We start from the raw sequence: 25,174 nt of genomic DNA, 5'->3' as shown, positions 1-25,174 counted from the left end.
AGAAAGAACTCAGACACAAAAGGTCAAATATTGTATCATTCTATTTGAATTAAATATTCAGATTAGGGCATTTCATGGAGACAGGAAGCAAACTAGTGTTTTTTCAGGGCCTAGGAGTAAAGGATAATGGGAGTTACTACTTAATGGGTTTGTGGTTTCCTTCGGGGGGGGGATGAGAATGTTCTAGAACCAGAGAGTGGTCATGGCTGCACAACATCACAAATGTATACTTGAGAATGGTTAAAGTGATAAATTTATGTTACGTGTATGCTACCACAATTTAAAATATATTCACATATATGCAGAAGGGTCATTTATGAAGTCACTAACAACTTAATGCTGTGGAATGAACTTAAGTAATAAAAACAGAACGGTGAACCAAGAATTAAAGGGCCTGAAATAAATCATGTGTGCGATGATTATAATAAACAAGAAGGCTGGTGGGACTCCAATCACAGAGAAACTTTGTTTCCTGGTGTTCAATTTATGGGGCTAGGGTACCCCAACTCCAGAGGAAAACTCAGGCCTCCACAACTTTGCTAGGGAATCTTTATTTAAAAAAAAAAGAGGCCCTGAATCAAGGCCAGCAGTTGGCTGAAGCAGTTGGTTTCAAGGAGTCTAAAGAAATGTCCATCTGTAGTCTATTGACCATTTCAGAACTTTGTAAATGTAATGGCCAGTTCATTAGGAAGAAACATCTAGAAGAAAAAAAAAAACAACCCCCCCAAAATCATAGTTACACATAAGATGCAAAGCAGTGTCAGTTCAGGAGTTTAAAGTGCAGCGCCATACTGAAATAAAAATGTCTGATCCCATGAGGCTGAGGTTGCTTGGGGCCTGCTGCAGGTGGGAGGCCTGCACGGGGGCCTCCCTTGTGTAAGGGTTCTGACCCTTCCAGTGACCAAGTGGTAAGAGTGAGAGAAAGAAGGCAAGAGGCAGTCCTCATCTGACGGGTTGTGGTGACAGGACCCTGGCGTGGCCAAGGTTAAATACCTTCCTATCAGTGGGTTCCCAGGACCCTCCTTGGCATAGTTTATCCCGCTCTTCCTCCCATCTCATCCTCACCCCATCACTGGGTCTGAGCATGGGAGGATGCCCTCCCTTTGGCTTTTTGCTCATGCTCCTCCCTCAGCACTTTGAGACTGATGTTCGCCCTCTTGAAGGGACCCTGTCCTCTTGACCAGGTTGAGAGCAGACAAGATACAGGCTGGTGCTCACAAACCCCCTCAGCTCTGGTAGGCCCTAGGTGTGCTGGCTGCACCCAGCTCAGCCCCCTCTCCTTCACTCCTTCAGCTCAGCACATAGAAAGTCACCTCCCCTCATCCTTTAGGTCTTTCCTGGCCCAGGTCCATCTAGTCCACTGGGTCACCACCCAAAGGGTGGTCCATTCTAGTTCACAGAGGCCCTATTCCATAGCCTTGAGGGAAGGGGCTGGTGGCACCCTTCACTTTCCATTAGGAGATTCCAAACACACCCGTGGCTCTTGTCAAAGGAATTCTCACCACCAAATCCTCTTCCTTTGACTCTTAATTCCTCATTCATGGGTGAAGGGACTAGAGGTCCAGGTTTGGCCATCTCTATTGTAAACACTGCCTATCATTGCCTTCCAACACGTGGATTTTAACCCCATCCTATATGCAAATCCTGTACTCATTATTTAACGCAATAACTGCCACCACTGAGTCCTTAATTTGTCCCAGACACGCACTAGGCTCTTTTCACAAACATCTCACTTATGGTTACTAGTAGGTATGTTTGTAACTGCCTTACCTATTTCATAACTAAGAATTCACACAGATAACTGGCATTTAAAAATCTATGGAGGACATTACACAGGTGCTGAATTTACTAGTAAGGTTCTCCATAGGAAGGAATATTCTGGTAGCCCAGGCAAAGAACTACAGACTTTGAAAGGACTTCAGAGTTAGTCAGCCCTTATTTCCTTTAAGAATGGCAGCTGAGAGCCCAAATGATAGTGTGACCTGCCCAAGGTCATCACATGAAAGATCATACTTGCTGCAGCTGCCTCTTACATGTAAAAACTGTTAGATAAATTGATTCATACTGCTAATTTAAATATTTATCAAATCAGTGGTAGGAATGAATTTTTAATGCAAAATAACTATTTCAGTCTAAAAAATTGAACAAATTAGGCTTTCAACACTACATGAAGCTGTATGAATCCCAACCTACTGTGCAGGAGAATAATGGATTCTTAATTGAATCTGTGCCTCAGAGTGGAAGAATGATTTTTAAATGGAAAACCCCACAGAGGAGGTGGTGACTAATGAGCTTAGCTAGATGAATTATTCTAGACGAAAAGAAGAGAGCAAAATCAGACTAGAAAATGCCCTTTTCTTAAAGATCCCAAATAAACTAAATGCAGGTTGCCTACACTCAGTGAGCCTCTGTGCTCACCCCACCTTCCTGATCATGGCACTGTCTAGAGTCATAAAACCGTGGACAGCAGAATGAGGACCCTGTTCATTTGTCTAAGAAACACTTATTGGCATTCCAGGACATGCCATCCAGAGTTCTCAAGAACTTCGTATGCAATACAACAATGCTAAACTGTGGGGGCTGACTGAGAGTCTGGAAATAACTTAATACAACATGCACTTCAGAGATAAGAAAATTGAGGCCCAGAGAGGGAAGTACCTCGCCCAGAAAGGTCACACCGAGAGTTAACGACTCCAATCACAATAGTTAAGCGTTCTGACAGATTCATGAACTTTTGGGTAGCTCCATCTTCAGTTGTGAGACATCAGAGCCATTCTGGCCTGAAGTGCTAATTAAACCAGAGGAATTATGGTTTTACTATTTATAGATAGGAGTGAAGAAATTAACTAGGCTGTGAAACTTGGGACACAGAAGATCTTGTCTCCTGAGAGTCATAGATTACACTCTACCTTTATCTTAAGACAGCAAGTAGGGATGCAGTTTCAGCTTCCCAACATTGGACTTTGGATTTAGTTGCAGTTGGTCTTGAGAGGCTGAAGCTCTCTGCATCATGAGATAAACAGGGAACCCCACATCTGGATATGCCACCCTCACCCACACCTATCAACTGCTTCAAAAGGACCAACTTCAAATCATTTTTCTATTATTTTGAGAGTTTTAGCCAATAATACCCAGTCAATACATTTTCAATGAATGTCAAAGGGAAAAAGAGAAAGGAAACCAATGAAAATATATTTTTAAAGACATAGCACCTGGACTTGCAATTTTCTTGCATTTTTCTCCTTCTTACTGTTCACAACAGTTTTTACTGAACTGCCAAAATCAAACAGTTTTCAGGAGGCCTAATGGTGTTAACAAAAGTGCTGAAATCAAAGAACTTCTGAGTTTTCATGTGAATGGTACTAGGGCAGAGTCACTTAGCATCAAGCAGCTAGCCTCCACTTCTGCACAATGAGGTTGAAACGAAGTCTGCCCCTCCCCTAAGCACTGTGTAGACTGGCTAATTACAGCTAATTAAGACCGTGAAAAGAACTAGAAAATACTATGTAAGTGCTGATATTTATGGGCTCCAAGGGCCAAGATTCCGTGCAAGGCAACACATTCTCCACTGTGATTACTAATCACCCACAGCAAACCAAGAAACCACTGCATTTACCAGATCAGAGGAGGGAAAAGAAACATCACGCACTGTTGTTCAACAACACCATCTTTATTCAAAAATATATATCTATGAGACATTTCAGAATATAATGCTGCCACCAATGGCAGCCTATACTTCTAAATAAAAGTCCTAAATTAATATACAAATTTAAGCTTTAAAAATATTCTTTAAGGAAAAACAAAACAAAAACAAAAGAGGATTGAAGACTTTCTGAGGAATATGACCTAAAGGTAAGGTCCTTCGAGGCCTACAGATGCCCTAAATAAAGAAGAAACAACACAAAACCAAAAACCACCCATCCCACCCCACCAGATTACCTCTCACAGACAAGGAAAAATACCATTTAAATTAAACAATATTGTAAGCACACTTGGGAGGATGACATAAGGAGAATTCAGATAGAAAAGAAAAAAAAAAAAAAGCATTTCATTAAAACAAAACTAACCTCCTCACAGGAAGTCCACTAGTAACAGGTGTTAAGAGGCCAACACATTCATTTACATAATTGCTACAGGTTCATTTCTTGCTTTTGCTGTAATAATTATGCACCAGTTGCTGGTCAAAGACTCAGGTGGATAAAACACAGTAGTGACCTAAATCCATTATGTTGTGATATTTTCACCTAGCTGATCAGAGCACATACGGACTTCGGCTGAGCCAGTCTTTTGGCTGGCTTGTGGCTGGTAAAATTCTGCTTCCTTGGAAAGCAGTTTCCAAGTTGGGTGTGCTCAGACACAAACTCACGTTAAGTGAGACAAAGCCGCACACTGTATGAGGAGGGCACACACAGCAAAGAGTGCAATTTATCTTGCAATTTCAGTGAAGTCACCTACTGCCCTGTGGCCTCTGGAGAAAAACTTTATAGACTCATTAATTTAACAGTGACGATAGGCAGTGTCAATAAGCAAACAGCATACAGTCTGCATTTAACTCTGAAAATCAGCTTCAGCACCACTAGGTTCTACAGAGCTAAAGTGAGTACCTGCAAGGACTCCCAGCATCCTCACTTCCTGAAAAGCAGAAGAGCTTCTTGGAGGGAGGCCTGCCATACTTTGTGAAACACAGGCTGTTTTCACATGTAAAATGACATGTAGTTTTTGGTGATTCTGAAAACAGAAACTCAAAATAATGGAGATCCTCAAGCTCCCCTCCACTGAACTCCTTTTTATAGCTTTTGGATTTCAGCATCGGGGCTCTGGTTCCTATTACACTATTGAGGAAAACTGTTTTCTGCCCTTTTCGAAGTTAGAAACAAACCTACCAAATTAGGATGATTTACAGGTAGCAGACCTAACCTTTACTATATGCAAGATAAAAATCCTCTTGAACTACATTATTTAGTCAAAATGTTGGCTGGCATGATAATGGAATTAAAACCCCAAATCAACATCCCCTGCTTTCCTCTTCCCCTGCTGAGATGAGCTGTCCAGTAACATCTGATACAAACACTCTTCCTCCTCACGTGGGAGCACAGACATGTGAAGTGGCATGAAGTGACTGACAGATGGACATGCTCAGTGTCCTAGTTGCAGAGGATAGGTTCAAGTTTAGTCACCATACTGTGGACACATGCCCACACAGTGGATTAAGTGTTAGTGTGTGCCCTACTCCCAAAGGGAAGGGTCAAAGCAACACCATGCAGAGCCTAGACTCAGCATGCCTGTGTGCAGGGCCTTCATTCCACCCACCAGTGCTGTCCCCAACAACCACCATCACAAGTACCGGGGTCAAAGGGTTCTGTTTTTAGGAAAAAGCTCTGGTAGTGGGTGGGGCCCTGAAGAAGTGCAGCCTGGAAGGTTAGGGATGCAGGAACCAGACAAACAACTTTCTTGTGATTCCTGTTACTCTGTCTCTGAACAGCAACTCTATGTTCCAGATCAGCTTTGAATCTTATTGCTAGATTTTCTGGTTTGCTCACAAAATAAATGCACCTAACCTTGACTATACTTCACTAGTGGAAGTAATGGTAGGGGAGGGTGAGTAATTTGGCAAACTCTTTGTGACAAAGCCACCCAATGGTTGTGCACCCAACCTTTTGGGGCAGATGGTAGTCATGAAAGTCAACATCTGTAGAGCGAGTCCCTCATCAGGAGCCTGTCACAAACCTGACCAATCCCAGCTTGGAAAGGAGGAGCTGCTTCCAGGACTTGTGCTGCACAAGGGACAAAATTCTTTTGAAAGCTTCCAGAAGTACACATGATTTCCATAGCTTCTTAGGCGTAAGAGAGAGCTAAGAATGGAAAACCAACAGTGGCATGAAAACATGAAATAGGAGAAAGGGTCTGTATTTTTGCAAACATGAATCTAAATTGGATTCCACTCCCACTGCTCTAAATCGTGCTCAAGAGGAGAGGCTGGACAGGAGAATAAGAAATCAGAGTCCGCCCGCGCTTCTTTCTTGAGGCGGAGGGGCTGGCGGAAGAAGAGACAGAACCAGGGGCTAGAAGGTAAACTCCAATCATGACTTGCCCTCATTTTCCTGGCACAGATGGGAATCTGGAGTACAACACCTGTCCTAGTCAGTTGAGAAGAGGTCACCAGCAGAGGGCAGGGGGGCCAAGCCTCCTGTGACGTTGGGCAGCAGTGAGAGGTCAGGCAAGCTCTGAATATGGGACTTCAGCTCCTTGCGAACCTGGGTTACCCGTGCAAGTTTCTGTTTATACTCCTAGGGAGACAAGGAGAACACAATGCAGGTTAAATGCTGTGCACTGCTGGCCAGTCCTGCTCCTCTCGCCCTCCTTTCACCTCCTCTCATCCTCTTCCTCCCAATGGACCCACCCTTCCTGCTCACCTCTATCACCACACTAGGGCGTCTGAAGGTCAAACTTTTATCAAAGAAGGAAAGCAGAATGCAATATTGGCAACACTGAACTGAATGGTTGGTATTCAACTTAGCACTTGAATTTGAAAGTAAGAAAGTATTGACATTTAGTATTTCTACTCTCTTTTAACTGGTTCTCAATGGTTCCAAAATGCCTTATAAAATAAAATACAGACATTCAAAGCTTTGTAATTGTTTTTGGGGCTTCATATAAATTGCTGTAAAGCTATGTTAAAGCTCTGAGATCAGCCTGAATTTACCACTTTCACAAGCACTACTAAAGTTCAAAATAACTCACTGCCACTACTTGTATCTAGCAACTACAGGAAATTCCCACAGGGCCCTCCTAGGAGTAGCTCCCTCTTGTTCCTCTAAGTCTGCTGCCAGACTTACCTTTCAAAGCCTGCCTTCAAGAAGCCCTCCTCTGAGAAGGTGAAGTATGCATCTCACTATCTCTATGACTGCTCAGAGGTCAAGGCCATCTAAAGTTAGCGGCTGCCCAAACTCTTTTCTCTCAATTTCTCAAGCCTCCTTGCATAGGCCACTGTGCATTTGCTCAGGATTCCCCTCAGGTTTGCAGGGGTCTCCTTCTCCAAGTCCTGACAAAGTCTGCCTCCACCCCTCTGCCCATCTCCTGAGCTCTACCTGAAGAAAATTGTTCCTATCATCCTGGAGACTGTTCCTCATCTGCTCTTCCTCCACGATCCTTCCTTGAACAGTGTGTGCACCTGAGTCTCTAGCAGGCTGCTCTAGGTTCTCCCCAAACATGCCAGTTTCGCGCTCCTCTACAGTATGTCTATAACTCCCCATGACTTCCCCGATGATCAGAATCGAGAAGGGTTTTTTCCCTTTCTCAGCTCCCAGCAAAAGGGACTCCTGGTGAATCTGTATAGTTCCTCTTGTTTTTGCATTATAAGGAGGTCCCTGAGGCTGGGTGTTCCTGTTTTAAGCCTTTCCTGCAAAGATATAACCCAAAATGCTGGCTGAGACTCAAAGATGTGGCATTAGTGCTGGCTCTGCCTCTAACAACCTGTGTGACCAGGGTCATAATCCTATCTGAAAGTGAGGAACAAGCCTCACCACAAGACTTCAAGTTCTAAATTCCTTGATGACATTGGGGGACAGAGGGTTCGATAGCTTCTATAAACTATTAATAGTGACTCCCCCATTAAACTAATAAGCCTCAGGAAGCTAAGACTAGACCTACCTGCTTCACAGGATACCTACCATGCCCTGCAGTGCCTAGGAAACAGTAGGCGCTCAACCACATTTGCCAGATGAATTAACAATATATAAAACCAATGTTTTACTGAAGAGATATTCTTGAATTACTGAAGAGATATTCTTGAAACCTAGACTTTGGGTAATAGTCACCTTTCACTCAAAACTGAAAGCTACCTTCAAATCTGAGAATCTACAAAGGCCAAGGTCTCCTGCCTCTGCATGAGCATGCCAGTAAAGGTAGTGTAATGCAGGAAGACCAATGAACTGTTTCTGGATGATGATTCATTAATAAACTTCTCTTGAATGCTGGGTCCAAAAAAAGGGTAACACAGCTGCCCCGATTCCTGCCCAAAAGCCGACAAATGAAAGCCACCTTGACTCACAGCCATCCAACCACAGCAACTACAGACTTCAGTTGAAGGAGTTCATCAAGAAGTATTTGAAAATCACCAAGTTCCCTGTGAGGTCTCAATCTTGGTGGATCAAATCAACTTACCTATTAGCAAGTTCATCCAGGTTACAAGTGAAGGCAGCTGATTGGATCAGACACCACCTTAAGTTCAAATAACTCACCTAGGCAATTAAAAAAAAAAATCCTAGCTTCTCCTATGTGGAAGAGGAGAGTGTGTGTCTTACCATGCTGACAGTGGTACTGCATTCTAGACACTATCAAACACATTTCATTTATTAAAAGGAAACATTCCACACGAAAGCCGTCTCTTCAGGCCACTCTGAAAGTGTATGGATTCTGCTCACACTTCATCCTGCCACTGGGTTATTCTTTTTATAGGATGTGTAATGTAGGAATAAGCACACAGGCCTAGGAAGAAGCACCATGAGAGAAGGTGAGAAAGGGTCCATCACTGAAATTCATGAACAAACAGCAAAGCTGTAAAAATAACCAAAAGACCTAATGGTAGCTTACATCTGCAAGCCCCAGAATGAGGATGCTGAGTTTGAGGAGGATCCTGCATTCAAGGCCAGCCTAGGCTACATAGCTAGACCCTGTCTCAAAAACAAACAAACAAACAAAAAAGAACAATAGGCCAAGAGTTTTAAATACATCAGCAAGGATGACCTGGCATATACTCTGAATATTAAATTTAGGTAAAGATTACCTTTAAAACATGTACCTGCCTAACAGGGATAGATGAATAACTTAGCTTAATGTGCTGAGGTGACACGGGCAGGTTAGAATCCACAGCAGCTCTGAGGAGGTCAGGCTAAAGCTATAGCAATTTTATAGGACCCTAAACAGACCTGGAAGTGGTTATGCTGTGATCTCCCACCTCTTCCTTTAAAGTTGATCTAGGCTTTCCAAATAAAGTCAAGTATAAATGCTGCATGGACCAACAAAAGCAAGTAAGAGTGAATTTAAGCAAAACTATCTCCCAAATACAACTTCACACTTCACTTCTCCTAGTTCTCCACTCTCATGCTCCCTGAGTTGGGTCAGGGTGCTTCTTCGCTAGCTGTCTTCCTTTCCAGGTTAATTCTCTTAGGTTCTGGATAGGTAAAGGAGATAGAGCTCAGGAAAATCACTTGTTTCAACATACCAATCTGGCTTTTGGCAAAGTGTGGTCCATAAGCTGTTCTACAGGCTCCAAACTGGGCCCTCAGCAAGTGTAGCACTCGGAAGAAATCCAGGCCTCCTTCCACAATGCCACTAAAACCAACTTCATGTGACGTAGCCCATCCATGTGTCCTGACTCAGCAAAGAGCACTGCAGCCTACAACCTCTTCAGTACAGCCTGAGCCACTCACTCAGGTAGAGGAATGACAGAAGGTGACCACATGCTCCTTGTATGGTAATTCTTCAATATAACAATGGCACCACCCTACAGGAACTACAACATGGTCACAGCAGGATGATATAGTGTGCAGTCCTCCTGCCCATCTGTTTCTCTCCCCACTAGCTACTTCCTCCCTGCCACGGTTCTTTCCTGCCTTTTACCCAAGAGAAGTCAAGGGAAACCCAACAACCCTGTGCCTTTCCTTCCTGCTTAGGCATACTTAAGTCCAGCCAAGGGCTGAGTGTACCCACCTACCACTCAGGTGCAAACCTATTACAGTAAGTCCTGCTCACCCCAGAGGTGCTCCCACAAAACAGGGGAGAGTCACATCAGACCTGCTGTGCTATCCTCTTTCAGGATTGTTGGTGGGGAAGCACCTGTAATAAACTCCTTGGGTTGTTTGGTTGCCAAGAAATATTTAAAATGCAGAAGGTAGTACTGTGTAGTTCTGAGATAATACCTAGGATTTATGCTCCTGGCAAAGCTTTAGAATTTCAACTCACAGACTCTGCAAACTTGCAGGAGAAAATATGTCTAACATGCCTGTACTTCTGTGGATCCAGCTGACACTATGAACACAGACATCACAGAGCACCAAGACAATGTGCTAAAGGGAACAGGCCTCACACATTCTTTGCCTTTTATGGTCAGGGGAGTAAGCTAGGTCTGACAAGCTGCAGATGAGCTCTGGGATAAGAGTGTTAGAATGACAGGGGCTGACAGCTCAATGGCCTTTCTATAGGAATTTCATTTTCAAAACAAACAAAAGTGTGTTTCCTTTAGCAAGTCATGTAATACAGATCAAAATGTAAACGTTGCCAAACCTACTCTTTCTTACTAGGAAATATTTACATAAGAAAAAACATGTTGGGGAGGGGGTGGGGGCAGGGGGGAGAAATGAACCAAGCCTTGTATGCACATGTAAATAATAAAAGAAAAATGAAAAAAAAAAAAAAAAAAAAAAAAGCATGTTGGCATTAACACGGTGGGCGGGATCTGACCAGCTCCCAGCATCAAGACTCTAGGTTCTGTTATGGCGCCCTGTTGTGCTATTGGACAGCTGGTATATAAAGATCACCCACTGCTTGGCTACCCCCAATTAAAAGCCATAAAGGGTTATTATGCATGAAGCAGTTTATGAGGGGTCCTGCTTTAAAGGTGACCTGTCACAATGAATGTAAGTCACTGGGGCTTGAGAGCCAGGCCACTCAGCCCCTCACCCTGCCAGGAGGCTCACTCTCGCCACAAGGGTCACATGCCACTCGAAGTCACAGTCTCTGCTTAAACTACAATTCCATTCATTCATTCACCTATGTTTTTGGAAAATACAAAGTATAAATCTTTGGATGGAAAAGAAGAATGCTGCCTTTAATTTTTCTTCAATGATCCAAGCCAGAATAAAAAGATCACTGACCTGTACCTTTCTCCCAGCCAGCTCCACGCTCCCATATGACTTAGTGGAACTGCAACATTTGGAAAATGATACATTCTGGGTCTCACAGCAGGACTGGAGCTGCTGAATAAGACACTGGGAAAGATACAAGGAAAAGAAAAAATTGCAGCTCCAGTCATAATGCTCAGGGCCTTTCAGTTCCATGACCAAAAGCAAGAGCAAAGAAAGTATCTTCTGAAAAGAAAAATGACAAGATGGCTATAATCAGAAAAATGTTCTCAGAGCAATCCAACCATCCACTGGAGTCAAATGGAAATGGGTTTCTTAACTTCACACCATACCACAAAATGTCTTCAGGGTGCTTTTTTCTCTCCAAGAGACCCTTTATACAAAAGTCAGTAAGATAGCTTCTACTGCCACAACAAAAAGCCCAATCTGACAGGGATCTGCAGATGCAGGGGAAGAATAAAATGTATATGTCTATATATAAATAAAAATAAAATGAACAAAATAATTTTAAGGCTGAGCAATTTTTCAATCCTTAATGTAATCATAAAACTAAATATTTACAATTTAATAGATGTCTATGAATGCCTTAAAGAGGTGCTTATTAAAAAATAATACATGTAAGTCCTTCAATAATGGTTAAGTTTATGCAGTGGAGCCCTTCATTATATAAAACCAGGTAAAGCCAAAATACTAAAGATGTACTATTTACAATTAGCTTTTTTTAACCATCAAAAAGGTGTGCTTTATGAAAGTAACAAAGACCCAACAAACTGGCTTCCTTAGTGATTATTTTAAGGGCAAGTCAAGTTACTGATGTTGATGCAGACAAACATCCAAGCACAGACTGTTCAATATTTCCACTCAACACTGGTAGTCAAGCACTCCTGGACAGCAGCTGAGGAGCAGAGTAGAAACGAGACAGTTTTCACACAAACCATCCGCAGCAATGCTTATTACAATTCTAAGCGCTAGCTGGTCTGCCCAGGCAAGGCAGCCTGTAAGTTACTGCTCCACATTTGGATACAGTTCTCTCTCAAAGCAATAAAATGACTTCGGTTCCTTTCTATCAGCAAACTAAAAAAGAAGGAAAATACATGTTTCCTACCTTCTTCAAAAGCCTAAGGCCATATAACATCCCTCACACTTGAGGGAGGCAGCTGTGGAACAGAAAAAACTCTGAGTCAGAAAATCCATGTTCAAATCCTTCTCCCCCACTTGCCTGTTGTGTGACACATAACTTCACTTCACTGGGCTCACTGATGCATAAGATGGGAATGGAAACAATGCCTGTACTGTATGGTGACTGTGAGGATTGGATGAGATGAGGCACCTGCTAAAATGTTCACGGGCTTAAACCCATATTGGAGGGGCAACGAGAAGCCATTAACTGTTTGAACAGAGGAATGACGTACTCAGAGTTGCATTCTGAAGACATCCAGGGCTGCCATGTGAAGAAGGGATGGATTACAGAGCACAAGAGCAAACAGATGGACAGGAAATGAGGCTACAGCGGGGTTCAGGAAGAGGTGATGGCAGTTTGAACTAAGGTGGTAGAAGTGGAGCAGGCAGAGAAAAAAAAAACTGAGGAAGCTAAATTCACACTGTCACAATGGCCTGGTGACCACGCATCTGTGGAGGACAGGGAGGAGAGGTCAATCTGGCAGAGGAACTGAGGGGACTGCGAGAGGAATGACAGATTTGGGAGGTAGAAAAATAATGGAGAATACTGCGTGAGGTCTATCTAAGCTTTCTGTTTGGTTGGTTTTCTTTCTTTTTTTGCCGGAGTTTGTGGACAAGACAGGGTCTCACTACATAGCCCTGTAACTCTCAATCTTCCTGCCTCAGTCTCTTGAGTGCTGGGATTACAGGTGTGTACCACCATACCCAGCTAAGTGTCTGGTTTTGATGAGTGGCATTACCACTCTCTGAGCTACAGTAAGAAGGAAAAGAGCTGTCTGTTCAGGCCATACTATTTCAAGTGTCTGGGCTATCTGAACCATTAGCATAGAGGTGCTAACTAAAAGTCACTCAGAGAAAACATCCAGAATGAGAAAAGAGCTCAGTATGCCAAGATTTAAAGGACTGAGATGGAGAAAAGCATCCCGAGGGACAAAAAAGTAAACTAGAACCAGCAGAGAGTAAGCCACAGAAACCAGAGAAAGCATGAAAAACTACATGGAGGCCCTAAAAGAGTAGAGGAAACAAGAGACAGACTGAGAAGTGCCTTTTGGCTTTGAAGATTAGACCACTGTGTGTTGGGGTGGGGAGTGGGGGGAGGTCTGCACACAGCACTTTAAGGAATGCAGATCTGCATACCAGGCTGCAATCACAGCATGGGAAAACAGGATATGGTAAGTAGAAGAAAACTGACAGTATTGTGAAGGGTGTGCTCCTATGAACGTGATTTTTTTTTTAATACTGGAGAGGCAAAGCAAGCTATATGCTGAGAAGAATCCCTTCAGCCAGTCTACTGGAGGCTTTTTTCACAGACAGGAAAGCAAATGGGCTCTAAAAGTCCTGTGTGCCAAGCAAAGGGGAAACTAACAACTTTGTCAGCATATTAGGACCTGTTACCCAGCTGAGGGTAAAGTTGCAATTTTATAAATAAAAAAATCACATCAAAGACCAAAGACTGCAAGGACCAGTGGCCACACTGGAGCAAGCCAAGAAGAACAGGCAATGCAGCTTGTCATCACTGGGCCATAGTGGAGTAGGTGGAATCTTTTCAGAAACAACTCCTGGTGAGTCTATGCCTAATAGAACAGAAACACTCAACAAAAGAAAAGGACATGATACACCATGGGGATGAAGTGGGTATGCCCATTCATAACCACTGCCCTGAGAATGCTCGGAAAGCTGCTGGTAATTTTTGTTGAAATTTATGAAAGTTACTATGCTTGAAAAGTAGCTAATGAATGAGTTGAGCAGAGAGTTGACCACACCTTCTCCTAAAGATGCTTAAAGATAAGGGACTTAGATAAGGCAGCGGACAAATAAGGAGGTAGGCAAAGTCACAATGACACCTGCCTGGTACTATACTCTTCGCACAAAGTCTGCCACACCTTTTGTGACTCATGCACTTCATCTGTAAAAGTTTCATGTTGACTGCTAATAAAAACCAACACATTCAAGTCCTAAATTTTTTTTTGTCTTTTTGGCAGTACTGAGCTTTGAACTCAGGGCCTCATGCTTGCTAACCAGGCACTCTTCCACTTGAGCCACTCCACCAGTCTTGTTTTGGGTTGGGTATTTTTGAGATAGGGTCTTACAAACTCTTTGCCTGGGCTGGCTTCGAACTGCCATCTCCCTGATCTGTGTCTCCTGAGTAGCTAGGATTATAGGAGAAAGTCACTGGCGCCTGACAAGTCCTACATTTTTATAGAGAGAAAAACAAAGTCAGAGATAAAACTTCCAAGCCTGCATGCAAAGTAGGCCACCATCCAACTTCACTTTCTCCAGGAGCCCAACCAGAAGTGCAGGTAGAACATCTTAACAATAGTAGGAACATTCCTAAGGTCTAAAATGGTTTTTGCTCAAAATAACAAGTGCTCACTGGGTCAAACACACAGTTAGCAACTACAGCTCAAGTTTCTGTAATCTGATCTTGCTCTCAAAATTATGCTCACTCAAGTCAATGTTATAATAAGTATCTGCTATTTTTCCACAGCTCTCAAGTGTAAACATGATCTTTTAAGAGCCAGAAGAGAGCCCCGTTTATCTAATTAAACTATTCAATGTTTACTCCTTCATAAACAAAGACTAACTCTTAACTTGGGGAGAGTTATATAGGAAAACTCAATGAAGTCCTAAACTGCTTAAAATGGTTTGAAAAAGAATGAGAATTCCCAAGGCAGGAAGGCAGCAAGAATGGTAGCAAAGACCCTGAAATGCATACAACCTTCAAGTACATAAAGACAAGTAAGCAGAATTTGCACATACACACAGAATCACTTCTAAAAGTTTATATAGAAGGAAAAATCATCCAAATACTGAAAGTTAGTCCAAAGTTGGAGGTGGGGGAAGGAGGAAGAGAAATGCTCAAAAGTAACCACTGAATATTCGAGCAGCTATTAAAAATGTTTATGGACGGGCACCAGTGGCTCACGCCTATAATCCTAGCTACTAAGGAGGCAGAGATCAGGAAGATTGCAGGTCGAAGCCACCCCGGACAAATAGTCCACGAGACCCTATCTCAAAAAACCCTTAATAAAAAAGAGTTGATGGAGTGCTCAAGGTATAGACCCTGAGTTCAAGCCCCAGAACCACCAAAATAAAATAAATAAATAAATAAATAAACGTTTATGAAGTTTGTAAGGGAAAATAATTATGTTAAGTAAAAAGAAGTATGATAGAAAACTGCTCATTTTTCTTTTCTTTTTTTTTTTTTTTTTTGAGGCAGGGTCTCACTATGTAGTCAGGCTGGAATTGAACTCATGATTCTCCTGCCTCAGCTACCAAGTGCTGGGATTATAGGCATGTACCACCATGTCCAGATCTCCGTTTTAATTTTTACAGGAGGAAAAAAATAAAGAAAATATAGCGAAATTAAAAATAGTTCATATATTCTAAACTGAGATTATGATTTTTCTTCACATTTATTTGCTAGATTTCCCCTGATACATTACTTTTATAATCAGAAGGAAAAAAAGAAAGAATTATTGGGTGAATAAGAATGAATGTCTGGCAGGCAGCGTGACAGGACGCAGACACTGCTTTGCATGTGTATGTCCTCTATGTGCCATGCACACCAGCTGAAACTCAGCAGAGCTGTTCCAAAAGGCAGAGGCCATGCTGCCTACAACAGGTGAGGTATAGCTCAATGTTAGTAGTAGGGCCTCTGCCTCGCATGGAGTAAGGCCCTGGGTTTAATCCCCAGCACCACAAAAAAAAAAAAAAAAAAGAAGGCTACAAATATGAAAACAATGCTGTGGCTAAAAAGTATGAGTTCTTGCTAGAAGAGCTTTGAAATCTTGTCACTTTTTCACTGTGATGTTTCAAATGCTGGTAAATCAAGCCTTTAGATCACCACACATGTGAAGCATGCTATGATGTGGCATTTTTTTTTTTTACAGACTTCATATTGTAATGAAGAATATACATACAGCCTGACAGAAGCTGCAGATGTGAATCTGGCTTAAGCTGTAATGAATGAAAGGAATGAAATGAATGGAAAGAATCCAAGGACCCAATACACAACTTTGTATCACTCTCAGAACATCAACAAGAAAAGTACTCACGTACTGGAGAGAAACCTAAAGAAAAAAAGACTCCCCTGTGCAAGCAGGGACAAAAGGGCAGTAGCAAGCCACTGCCTGCAATGTGAGAAAGGATCTGAGCACAGCCCTCTGACAGGTGGAAGCAGACAGGTCTGTTTCAGCACTGTGGTAACTTCCCCTGGAGCTAGGAGCACCGCTGGTCCAGGGAGGAGAGAGCTGCATGCTGAGGAAGGGTAGGAATATAGAAGTGGGTCAGGGGCCAGCTTTAGGCAGGGCCTCTCGGCTTGGGGACAGTATTTATCACTGGAGTCAGGAGAGCTGGCTTCCTCTGTGGTCCTGAGCTTCATTTTCTTATCTAAACTGAGGATCAGAGATGGGTACCAGTGGCTCACGCCTGTAATCCCAGCTACTCAGGAAGCAGAGATCAGGAGGATCATGGTTCGAAGCCAGCCCCAGGCAATTAATTCCATGAGACACTATCTCGAAAATACCTAACATCAAAAAGGGCTTGTGGAGTGGCTCAAGGTGAAGGGCCTGAGTTCAAGCTCCAGTATGGCAAAAAAAAAAAAAAAAAAAACGATTAGACCACCTGCTTCCAACTGACAATGAGATAGATTTGCCTCGATCATCACAGGGAAGGGGGTGAATTAATTTATTCCAAAGCTGACAAGAAGGAGCTCTCCATGGCTGCCTACTACCTGCCTCATATTGAAATAAATGCTTCTAACCATCTGCACCCTGCAAGCAAGTGGGGAATGCTGCCTAAATGACAGATGGCATTGGTTTGGTGTAGCACTCCCTCCGCTGGAGTCAAAGAATTTCACAAGTTGTTATAACCACAATGCAAACAGAAATATGAGGTGACGAGGCAATGATGAATTCTAGATCATTTTCCCCTTTCCAGCTGTGTTGTCTACAGTCAAAGGCTCTATTCTTGAGTATCCATTACAACCCAGGGGGAGGCGGCAAGCTAGGGAGGAAGAGCAGCCGGAAGCTCACTGAGCCATTCTCCTGCCACCACAGAAGCGCATGCAAGGAGGCAGAGCGGGTCTCCACTTAGAGATGGCTCTGCAATGCTTTCATGCAACCACTGCAATGTCTCTACTTAAGATGTCACTTTTCTACAAGATTCTTGGGAATTGTTCAAATGACTCAACTTTGGCTGCTCATCTGTGTAAAAATGTCTTTCTGCTGTTTAGCTCAAGGAATCAACTTTTAACAAACCAAAGCACAACATTACAAACCTGATAGAAAGTTACCAGATGTGTGCCCTGGATTCTATCCCTGGTCTGCAGTTAACTTCCTCCTCTGGGTCTGAGTTTCTTCACCAATTCAGAAATCAGACTACATGATCTCTAAGATTCCTTTCAGCTCAATAACCCAGTGAACAACTTTACTTAGACATACAGGCCTCTATGTGACACTTTGAAAAAGCTAGTTTTCTAAACTGAGCCCTGCCCAGTAACTTTGCTGAGTGCATATGCATACATATACATGCCTTCTAGAGGTGAGGGTTAACACTGGCTGCTGGAACCACCTACTGCTCTCAATCTGTGCTCCCCAATATTGATGACACCTAGACTGGGACTTTATAACATGAAATGCAGCAGTAAGCAGAACTCTAGGATGCTTTTTAAAAGTTCTACAGAAATCAAAGCTGTAGATAAATGGAAAGACATCTTGTGCTCATGGACTGAAAGACTTAAAATTGTTAAAATGGCAACACTGCCTCAAACAATCTACTGATTTAGTATAATCTCTATTTAAATGCCAATGGCTTTTTTTTTTTTTTTTGCAAAAATGGAAAAGGTTCTAAATTCCAAATTCATATGGACTTGTAAGAGGTCCTAAATAACCAAAACAATATTGAAAAAGAAGAACAAAGTCTGAAGGCTCAAATTTCCCAATTTAAAACTTACTACAAAGCTACAGTACTTGAACATGTGGTATCATAGGGTAGACAAATAGATCAGTGGTATATAATTGAGAGTCCAGAAATAAACTCATATACCTATAGCTAAGTGGCTTTTGACAAGAGTGCCAAGCATTCAGTTTAAAGAAAGAATAGTCAACAAATGCTACTGGAGCACATGGATATCTACGTGCAAAAGAATGAAGTTGGCTGGGCACCAGTGGTTCGTGCCTATAATCCTAGCTACTCAGGAAGCAGAGATCAAGAGGATCACAGCTGCAAGCCAGCAAATAGTTCGCAAGACCCAATCTCAAAAAAGCCATCTCACACACACACACACACACACAAAATAGGGCTAGTGGAGTAGTTCAAGGCATAGGCCCTGAGTTCAAATCCCAGCACGGCAAAAAAAAAAAAAAAAGTTGATCCCCTACCTCACACTTATATGAAATTAACTCAAAATGGATCAACAACCATAAGAGCTGAAATAATAAAGCTCCTTGAAGAAAATGTAATAACAAATCTTCATGACCTGGAATTTAGCAATGAGTTCTTAGATGTGACACCAAAAGAAAGAGCAACAAAGAAAAAAATTAGAAATCATTAAAATAAAAAAAAAAATTTGAGGACAGGAAGGTAAAATAGGTCCTGTGTGGGGGTTGGGCCCAGTGGGAGGGGGAGGACATAAGGAAAGGGTGAAAGAGGATGAATATGGTAGAAATATTATGTATTCATGTATGAAATTGGAACAATGAGACCTGTTGAAACTATTCTAAGAAAGGGGAGGGGGAAAAGGAGAAGGATGGAAGGGGGAGATCTAAGACATATCGTAAGCACTTTCATAAATGTCACAATGTACCCTCAGTACAATAATAATATGCTAATAAAAAGTTTAAAAAATGTACTTCAAAGGATATTAGCAGGAAAGTGAAGACAACTTAGAATAGGAGAAAATATTTGCAAATCCTCTATTTTTTTTCTCTGACATACTGGCGTTTGAACTCATACTTGCTAGGCAGGTGCTCTACCACCTGAGCTATTCCACCAACCCTTTTTTGTGATAGAGATCTTTTGAGATAGGGTCTTACAAGCTGGCTTCAAATTGTGATCCTCCTGCTCTCTACCTCCTGAGTAGCTAGGATTATGGGTGTGAACCACGGGTGCCCAGCTCAGAATATATAATTCTTATAACCCAAAACAACAAAAAGTAATTAAAAGAATGGATAAAGGACGTTATGTCTTCAATGATGACACATAAATAGTCAACAAACACTCACAAAGACGCTCAACATAATCAATAATTAGGGAAATACAAATTAAAACCACCATGATATACAACTTCACATTTATTGGGTTGGCCAGAATAAAAACAAAGCTAATAACAAGTGTTGAAGAAACTGGAAGCCTGTACATTGCCAGTGGTAATATAAAATTGCAGGCATTATATAAAAGAGTTTGGTGGTTCCTCAAAAAGTTAAGCAGAATTACAGAATCTAGCAGCTCCATCTCTAGATATATGCATATCCAACAGAAATGAACATATGCCCACAAAAAACTTGTACATGAGTGTCTACAGCAGCACTATTCACAATAGCCAAAAACTGAAAGAAATTCAGTGTCCATCAATAGACAAAGGATAGACAAATTGTGGCAGATTCATATGATAGCTACTAATACCCAACCATAAACAGGAATAAACTGCTGGTACATGCTACAATATGGCAAGCCTCAGAACACCACGCTAAGTGAAAGAAGAGAGACACGATAATATAAAATATCCAGGACAGGCAAATCCATCAAGACAGGAAGTGCATTAGTGGTTTCTAAGAGCTGGGAGAAGGGGGGACATGGGGAGTGACTGCCTCATGGCAAGTTTCACTTGGGGTGATGAAAACGTTTGGAGCTTGACAGGTGGTAACTGCATGATACAATGATGTACTAAATGCCCCTGAGATGTATGCTCTTTAAAATGGCTGACTTTCTATTATACAAATTTCACCTTAACCATAGTATTTGTATATGTACCATGTGATCTAAGTACCACAGGATGGTCCTCTTTCAGTTCCAGATCACTTGACACACACCATGGTCTCAATGCAAAGAACTAATATGTTAAGGAGGTAAGATTTGAGGTACCTGATCCTTTCTGATTTTTTTCTTTAACACTTGTACAAATTGGGTTTCCCTCTCCTCCCTGCACCTACACACATACTCTTCCTTGTCCCAATGGCTCTGATGAGCCCACACCACATTTATCAAAACCGACAAGAATTCTGTCCTAAGGCTTGTGAGTTTTACTAGTTGTTTGGGGTAACAGTCACCTCTGTCAACATGAAACACACATTCCCTTTGTTATAAGACATAATGTTTTGTATCTTTGCCCTTTATTTTATTTACTTACTTATTTTTTGTAGTGTTGGGATTTGAACTCAGGGCCAACACCCTGAACCACTCCACCAGCCCTTTGTTGTGATGTTTTTTGTTTTTTGAGATAGGGTCTCACAAACTATTTGCCTCGACTGGCCTTGAATCGAGATCCTCCTGATCTCTGCCTCCTGAGTAGCTAGGATTACAGGCATAAGCCACTGGCGCCCAGCTTTCTTTACCTTTTTTGCATCAACCTTTGAGGGCCTACTAACCTACTAACATATTCTTTATAACTGAAAATTAAACCAGATGTTTGATTACTTAATACAATCTAAAAAAATAACCCTTTCTTTATAGGAAAAGGTTGTATCAAGTGAGGAATTTCAGTCACAGAACAAATATTTACTGAGGAACAAATATGTTCCTGGCACTATGAGAAAAGTCAAAGAACAAACAGTGTCTAAGAGACTTTGGAAGACTGGTCCAAGGCATGCGGTATTCAGAAACAGTCCAAGCATATAATCTGCTTACACTTTCAATAAGCATCCCATCAAATTAATGTTAATGGCTGCATTTTTCCTTGGTCTGTCAGAATATTCCCTCCTTTCATTTCTCACACTCCATGTGAACTCCTTGCTTACTGCAGCTCCTCCCTATGGGAGCATAAGCTCTTTGCACAGAGAAAGCATATCTTGCAAATCTTTGTCTGTCTTCTGAATGGCACAGACCCTGTAAGACTCTACCAACTCCCTAGAAAAGACGCCCTAATTCCCTACTGGGTGTCTCTAGCAAACCTGGATTTTCACATACTTGTCTGGACCAGTCTGGCTACTCCCCATTTACAAACATTTTTCTACTTCAGTTGCTATTTCCTTTTATAAAAAAGGCTTTATCGCTTGACAGGATGTTTGGATTTACCTTAAACCACAACCAGAGTTATCAATTGCCTCCTTAATTTGCATCACGTGCAATCAGTTTGGTTTTAAGTTTACCTACGTGGTTTACACCAGAACATGATTTCCTTGAAACACAATCTCCTTCTGTGAGGTAGAATGAACTCTCCTACATCACAGGCTCTCAACCACCACACTTCCTACTTCAAGGGGTAGAAGCCACTAGAAATTGAACACAAAATTCTCAAGTAAAGGACAAAAAGATGTGCTTGTTCCTAAAGAAAAATGGGAACTTAACAAATAAAATACAAATAAGCCTAAGTGTCAACAAATTAGAACTTTGGAGAGAAAAAAAAAGACTCCCAAGAAAACAATTACATTTCTGAGGAGTCCTATGAATTGCACATACTTACATACTAAAGACAGTGAAAAGATTAAAAGTAAAAGATGTAATTAGCATTTTGATCCCTCGATTTTAAAATAAGGACTAGTTATGTTCAAAAAGAAAGGTTAAAAAGATAGGTATATCTTATTATTACTCCCATGAATAAGAGACTCGGAGAAATTCATATTAATGTATCTTTCAAGCTGCACATCAGGTTTTACCATCACCATAGGATGTAACTGAGACCAATTTATTACAAGATGTGAGAGAAAATCTTAGATTCTAGAAGGTACTTGTTCACATTTTTAGCAAGCATGGATAAAGAACTTAAGCTTTTTCTCAACATGAGATGTTTCATCTAGCCATTTGCTTTTTAAAATGCAGCAAATTTTGCTCTATTTTTTACAATGAATGGTTCTACTCAGACAGATGGGAGACATGATTTGGAACAGGAACCCTGAGTTCAGACTCTGCTCTGCAGTGCCGGGGTCTTCCTGATCTGCTTCTGAAGCAGTGGGATTCCTGAATGAACTAGTGAGGATTGCAGGCTGAAAGGCTACAGGACAGCCACAAATATCTCATTCTCCTTTGTGACTCAGTGACCACTTGTGGCATTCAGCAAACCACTGTTCCTACAGAAAGGAGAATGATTCCCCAAGAAGTAGACAGGAAAGTGCAACTGGGCATTAGAGAAGACAGAACAAAGAGTTAACAGGCTCTACCAACAGTCTCCTTCTCAAAGACTCTGTCCTCTATAGTAGCTTACACATTCTACCCAACGACAGCTGCTCATGATAATCAATGTCTGACAGATCAGAGAAAGCCCTTAATGTGTCGCCAAGGGGCAGTTTAACAGATGGCATAGTGACTCACAACCAGAATCATTAATTACACTCTCTTATTAGTCCCAGAGTACAGTGCTGAAAATGCTTCCTCAGTGAAAGATGAGCATTTCAGATAAATGACCGTCTGGTACTGCCTGTGAAACTCCCTTTAGGATTTCTGGTCAGTGCCGATGTCTACATCCAAGCCATATCAGTTTTACAGCTGTTTCCCCTTCCACATTCAAACTGGCTAGAAATATGAAGTCCCCACCACCACTAGCCATCACAGCTCCCCAAATCACCACAGGTAAGGAAATTGTAAAGAGTGCCCTCATTCACTTCTTCTCTCCAGTCAGCTGACTATGCAATGACAAACAATCCCAGCCAGAGCTGTGCCCTCCCTGAGCCACAGGACATGTTCCTCAGTGGAGGAAGAGTGGCAAACTGGCTCCCTTATCTACTTCGTGGGCTCTAAGAGGTGTTTTTTGTTAACATATTGTGACTGGTTCACCAACTTGGACCAGTTCTCTGGTTACCACTCTTTTCCATTTATCTTTTAAACAGAGAGGAGTAGATACTCCTAAAAATGGAAGCTTAATAGTGTGGGAGAAGCAAAAATCCCCAAACATCTGCACTGCTGGCTTTTTTATCCCAAGGGACTAGCACTGAGGTTAAGTCATCCTGTGCTTAAGAAGTCAAACAAGTGCACGGTGAGGAATGTTTCTGAACTCCTTCCCAAGGGCACTCAGATGCATGTCCTCAGCTCAGGGTAGAAATGGGTTCCTTCTCAACAGTTTGAGAATAAGACTCCCTGAACATTACTGTGAAATTTCTAGAACTGATAAACAGAGCTTCGAGGCAAACGACTTATTGACCTTAGCATGGGTACAAGTCAGAAATAAGCCCCAAACAACTCAAAAGAAAGACATAACTAAATAAATGTTCACTGGTTTTCTCAATTTACAATGTTTTAGAATGTGATATTAAACTAAAGCACTCTTAAGATTCTAAATGCTGTGATTTTTCTTTTCTGGACATATAAAAACATGACTTTGATTTTTAAATAGGCTCAAGTAAGCACAGTTATCTGGTGGATGCTCCCATCTTGAGAATTTTTAAAAGATAAAAATGTTGATTCAGGCATAATAAAAACTGCCTACTGTGGGCCACAGGAAGGGAAACTTAGGTAGTCTCAGTCGCCTCACAATGTACTCACTTCTAGCTTTTTCTCCTTTTCTGACAAAACATCTTTCTGATTCTGGGTATACTCCACCAACATCCGAGCCAGCTGGCGCCGGTCTTCCAGTTCTGCTGCCAGGCGCCCGTTATATTCAGCTAGTAACAGACATGCTTCATCTACCGTTTTTGAAAGACGTTCAGCTGCCTCTTTGTCTGAGTACAAATGAGACCAAAAAACAGAGACAACATACAAATCACATAGGTACAATTGTAAACAATTTTGGGGGGAGGTTCACAGTTGCTTTCCCATCACACAGAGTCCAAGAATAAGCTAGAACCTGTGGACCAAAAATGAATCGGCTGGCCAAAAACTCCAAAGGCTTTCACTCTGTCAACAAGACAGGACATTTCTGAACTACCTGAAGTGAGGAAATCTAGCAAAGATTTTTAAATAGCCGTTGCTGCAAATACTCTACAAACAAAATAGTGGAAAGATATTTAAGGCCATTCATGAGATAATTTTTGTTGCCTCTAAGAAATTCATGTGCTTCTGTTTACATTATTTTATTAAGTATTCTTTTTACATTCCTCTGAAATAAAAGAGCACAGGTATTCACTTCTTGTATGTGGAATCTGAAACAAAGAACATTTCCATGATTGGTTCAGTATGTGGTCTCTGAAATGGATCTGTGTAAGTCTTGAGCCTGGGTGTGAGTTCTCTTCCTGCATTCAGCAAAATATAGATCTGATAAGGAACACAGGCTTTCAAGGGTTTTTGAATATAACAGTAGAAATACACTGTATTTAAATTTTCTTTTGATAATATTGGGGTTTTAACTCAGGATCACAAGTTCTACTACTTGAGCCACACTTCCACCCCTAAAAATATACTTTATGTAAACACATATAAAAAAACAAACATGTCATGAAACAGCACCCATTCTTACTATAACTATAACTGCTTTTATTCTTTATAATATGTTTATTTTTACACAGTTCTTTTCTGGATTTGAACTCAGGCCTTGAGGTTGTTAGGCAGGTACTGCACCACTTGAGCCACACTTTCAGCAAGTTTTTAGTCTATTTTTAAGAAAGAGTTGGTCATTACCTATAGGACTGACCTCACATCTAATTAATGGCTTTGAAAAATGAACAAAGAACAACAACAAAAGAAATCTGTTCTGAAGAAAAGGTATTCTTGGAAAGAAGTGGTGAATGAAGGCTCAACATAAGGAACTAAGAAGAAACAAAAGGAGGATTTGTATTTATGAAGAACTGCTATAATTATGCACACGTGGGTGCTGCAAGAGCACCAGAATCTCCAGCAGTTCTATGGGACAACTAAAAATGAGTAGCTAGTGATACAGGTCTGTCACGGATGGCTGAGGTAAGGGACCCTGGCATTCTTCTGGGTGACTGGGATTTAAGAATTCCCAATCTAGTATCTCTGTTTGGCAAACCATCACCTGGCTCTCACATTCCTTCTTATAGGGAATACCAGGAGATGAACAACTAAGGGCTGCCAAGTTGGGTCTG

The 25,174-nt window shown here is 41.6% G+C and overlaps 1 protein-coding gene and 1 non-coding gene across 4 annotated transcripts in view; one reads left to right on the top strand and one right to left on the bottom strand.

The window, feature by feature from the left end:
• Window positions 1-566: 566 nt before the first annotated feature.
• LOC141423717 (small nucleolar RNA SNORA2/SNORA34 family) lies at window positions 567-700 on the top strand. Its single transcript, XR_012448538.1, has one exon. It is a non-coding gene; the product is annotated as a small nucleolar RNA SNORA2/SNORA34 family (small nucleolar RNA).
• Window positions 701-3,651: 2,951 nt separating this feature from the next.
• Window positions 3,652-25,174, bottom strand: part of Rprd1b (regulation of nuclear pre-mRNA domain containing 1B) — a 52,035-nt gene continuing 30,512 nt past the window's right edge. Inside the window, exons 6-8 of one of the 3 annotated variants that reach the window (XM_074074736.1) lie at window positions 23,676-23,851; window positions 6,133-6,287; window positions 3,652-5,852 (exon numbers count right to left, since the gene is read on the bottom strand). In XM_074074736.1, the coding sequence (XP_073930837.1) occupies window positions 6,138-6,287; window positions 23,676-23,851 (326 nt within the window). In that variant the 3' untranslated portion in view covers window positions 3,652-5,852; window positions 6,133-6,137. The other 2 variants (XM_020172496.2, XM_074074737.1) reach the window with 2 other exon arrangements.

The sequence above is a fragment of the Castor canadensis genome, chromosome 5, assembly GCF_047511655.1.
Source record: "Castor canadensis chromosome 5, mCasCan1.hap1v2, whole genome shotgun sequence".
Classification (NCBI taxonomy): Eukaryota; Metazoa; Chordata; class Mammalia; order Rodentia; family Castoridae; genus Castor; species Castor canadensis.
The sequence above is the reverse complement of the archived record's forward strand: the minus strand, read 5'-3'. Positions and strand labels throughout refer to the sequence as shown.